This window comes from Monoraphidium neglectum (assembly GCF_000611645.1).
Source record: "Monoraphidium neglectum strain SAG 48.87 unplaced genomic scaffold scaffold04233, whole genome shotgun sequence".
NCBI lineage: Eukaryota > Viridiplantae > Chlorophyta > Chlorophyceae > Sphaeropleales > Selenastraceae > Monoraphidium > Monoraphidium neglectum.
Genome location: NW_014009396.1, coordinates 3,469 through 5,802, shown reverse-complemented (window position 1 = coordinate 5,802; position 2,334 = coordinate 3,469). Strand labels below are relative to the sequence as shown.

At 68.5% G+C, this 2,334-nt stretch overlaps 1 protein-coding gene across 1 annotated transcript; it reads right to left on the bottom strand.

The window, feature by feature from the left end:
* Window positions 1-507: 507 nt before the first annotated feature.
* On the bottom strand, window positions 508-2,267 carry MNEG_14067 (phosphoglycerate mutase; the record flags this gene model as incomplete). The annotated part of the gene is made up of 6 exons (XM_014037462.1): window positions 508-540; window positions 695-841; window positions 1,173-1,237; window positions 1,514-1,621; window positions 1,745-1,923; window positions 2,191-2,267. The coding sequence occupies 6 exons, from the start codon at window positions 2,265-2,267 to the stop codon at window positions 508-510; spliced, it is 609 nt and encodes a 202-aa protein (XP_013892916.1).
* Between the last annotated feature and the right edge of the window lie 67 nt (window positions 2,268-2,334).

Here is a 2,334-nt window from a genome sequence, read left to right as displayed (position 1 = left end):
CACACTCCAATGCACCACCCCAATCTCCCCCCCCCTCCCCCCCCCACCGTGTCGGCCTTGCTGGCGAGGTCAGTGTCGTATGACCCCGTCGCCCCCGGCGCCTCCAGAGGCTCTATGCCCAGGGACGTCCCCATCCCTTGACAGCAATGGCGGGGTCGCGGGGGGTACAGTGGCGCGTAGGGGCAGGGGGTGAGGGACGGCACGTGCGAGGTGGACGTGAAAAAGCAGGCTGGCCCAGAGGGGGAACGCAGGGAAGCGAAGAGTCTGGCTGGTCGGAGTTTGGTGGACACCGCATCGTTCCGCTTTCATCGGCGAGCGGGTGATGAGCAAACGCAAGGAGGCAGGCCCCTGCGGCGCCCCGTCGCCCGCCGGCGGCCTGGGCCGGCGGCCTCGCGCCTGCTATGATCTTGGTGGGCGCGACCAGGCAGGGCCGCAGGCCGTGGGACTCCTGGAAAGACGGCACCTGATCGTATGTGTGTGCAGAGGGGGAGCGAGGCATGAAGGGTTTCAGGGCCGCGGGGACCTTTCAGAGGGCGCCGGCTGCGGCTCGAGGCGGGGCCAAGTCGTTGAGTCCCAGAACCAGCCTGGCGGCGGCGGGGCCCCTCGCCACGACAAGGGACGCCGCTGGGCGGCCCTCCGGCCGACGCCGCGGACCGGCGGCCGGGATGCCCCTCCCTGTGGCCCCAGCCCCCACCTTGATCCTGCAGCCGCAGCCCCGCAGCAGCACCACGTTTGCGGGGTTGAGGCCGGCGGCCCTGCGCTCGTCGTTGATGGGGTGGCCCTCCAGGACGGCCCTGATGGCGGCAGACAGCTCATTGACCACGGCGGCAGTGTGGGCGGCCTAAGGTGCGTGTGCGTGCGTGTGCGCATGTGTGTGTTTGCAAGTGAGTGTGTGTGTTTGTGTGGGTGCGCGTGTGCATTTGGACGAAAAGGCCGATGGCAGTTATGACAGCAGGGGGCGTGTGACAGGGTCGCGCCAGGGCCAAAGCCCGCGGTGTGCAAGGATATGTGTTGGCGCTTCCCTTAAATGTGCAGGAACGACAGCAGGCACCTCGCAATTGCTGTGTTCGAGCCCTGCAGAAATGCACCCTTGCAGCCGTGCACCCCTGCAATTGTGCAGCTGCCGTGCAGTGCAGCCGCATAGCCCTGCGGCAGCGCGCCCGAGTGCCCACCTCAGCCGTGTCGTCCAGGGGGCGCGCCTCCAGCAGGGGCAGGTTGTCCTTCAGAGGGTCCGTCCCTGAAGGTTTGAACCCGGTCAAACGTGGTCAACCACGATCACACGTGGGACCGAACAAACACCCCAGCCCGGCGCTCGGCCGCCCCGGCTCGCAGCGCGTTGCACCCACAGCATCGCCGCGCCAGGGCGTGTGCGCTCGCCGCCCCTCCCCCTCCCTGCCACTTGACGCGCATCCCAAAAGCCACACCCCCGCCCTTCCCCTGACTGTCTGGCCGTCACCACCGCACCCCCTCCGCTCCCTTTCCAAGTGCGTTTCCGCAAGGCCTCCCTCCTCACCAGAGATCGCATCCGTGAGGCCCTCGCCCCGCACCACCACGCCGCAGCGGTGCTCTGTGGCGTAGCGCACGGACACCCTGTGCTGCGGGAACGACGGCAGCGCCAGGCCTGCGCATGAGCGGGAACAAGAAGCATAGATTGGTTGGTCCACAGGTGGCATCAACGGGGTCTAGGGGCGCTTAGAAAAAGGGGGGCCGCATGGCGCGCGCGCGGCACGCGCGTGGGTCGCACCGTCGAGCGCCGCGCAGAGCGTGGGTCCCAGGTGCTCGAATTGGCGGTCCGCGCGGCGCTTCTCCACGACGCCGGTGTCTGGGTTGAGGGTGGCAAAATTGGATTTGAAGGCGATGTCCCCGGGGGCCATGTCTAGGCCGGCCCCCATGGACTCGAACGCGCCGCGGCCGCGGTAGTACCTGCGGGTGTTAATTGATAGGTCGTTTGGGGGACGCGGGTGAGGGGGTGCGGGGCGCGTCGCACGGCGGGCCGGGCTGTGAAACAAGGGGGAAGTAAGTGGGGGCATAGCCTGCTGCAAGGGAGCCGAACCTCGGGCGGCCTGTGTACTCGGCTGCTGGTGCAGGCACCCGCAGCCTGGGGACTAACCCATCCACCCCTGATCCACCACCTGCCGTCCCTGCCGCCCCTCGTGCAGCCGTCATCAGCCCCGCCGCTCCAAGACCCACCTGCGGGGGTCATACCCCAGTACATTCATGTGGGAGGTGTCGCTGCCGCAGGCCAGCCCCGGCTCGACAGAGTCCATCAGGCCGTTGAGACCGGCGGCTTCGGCGGCGTGACGGGGAGGACGCATTTGGGCGGAGGGGGAGGGC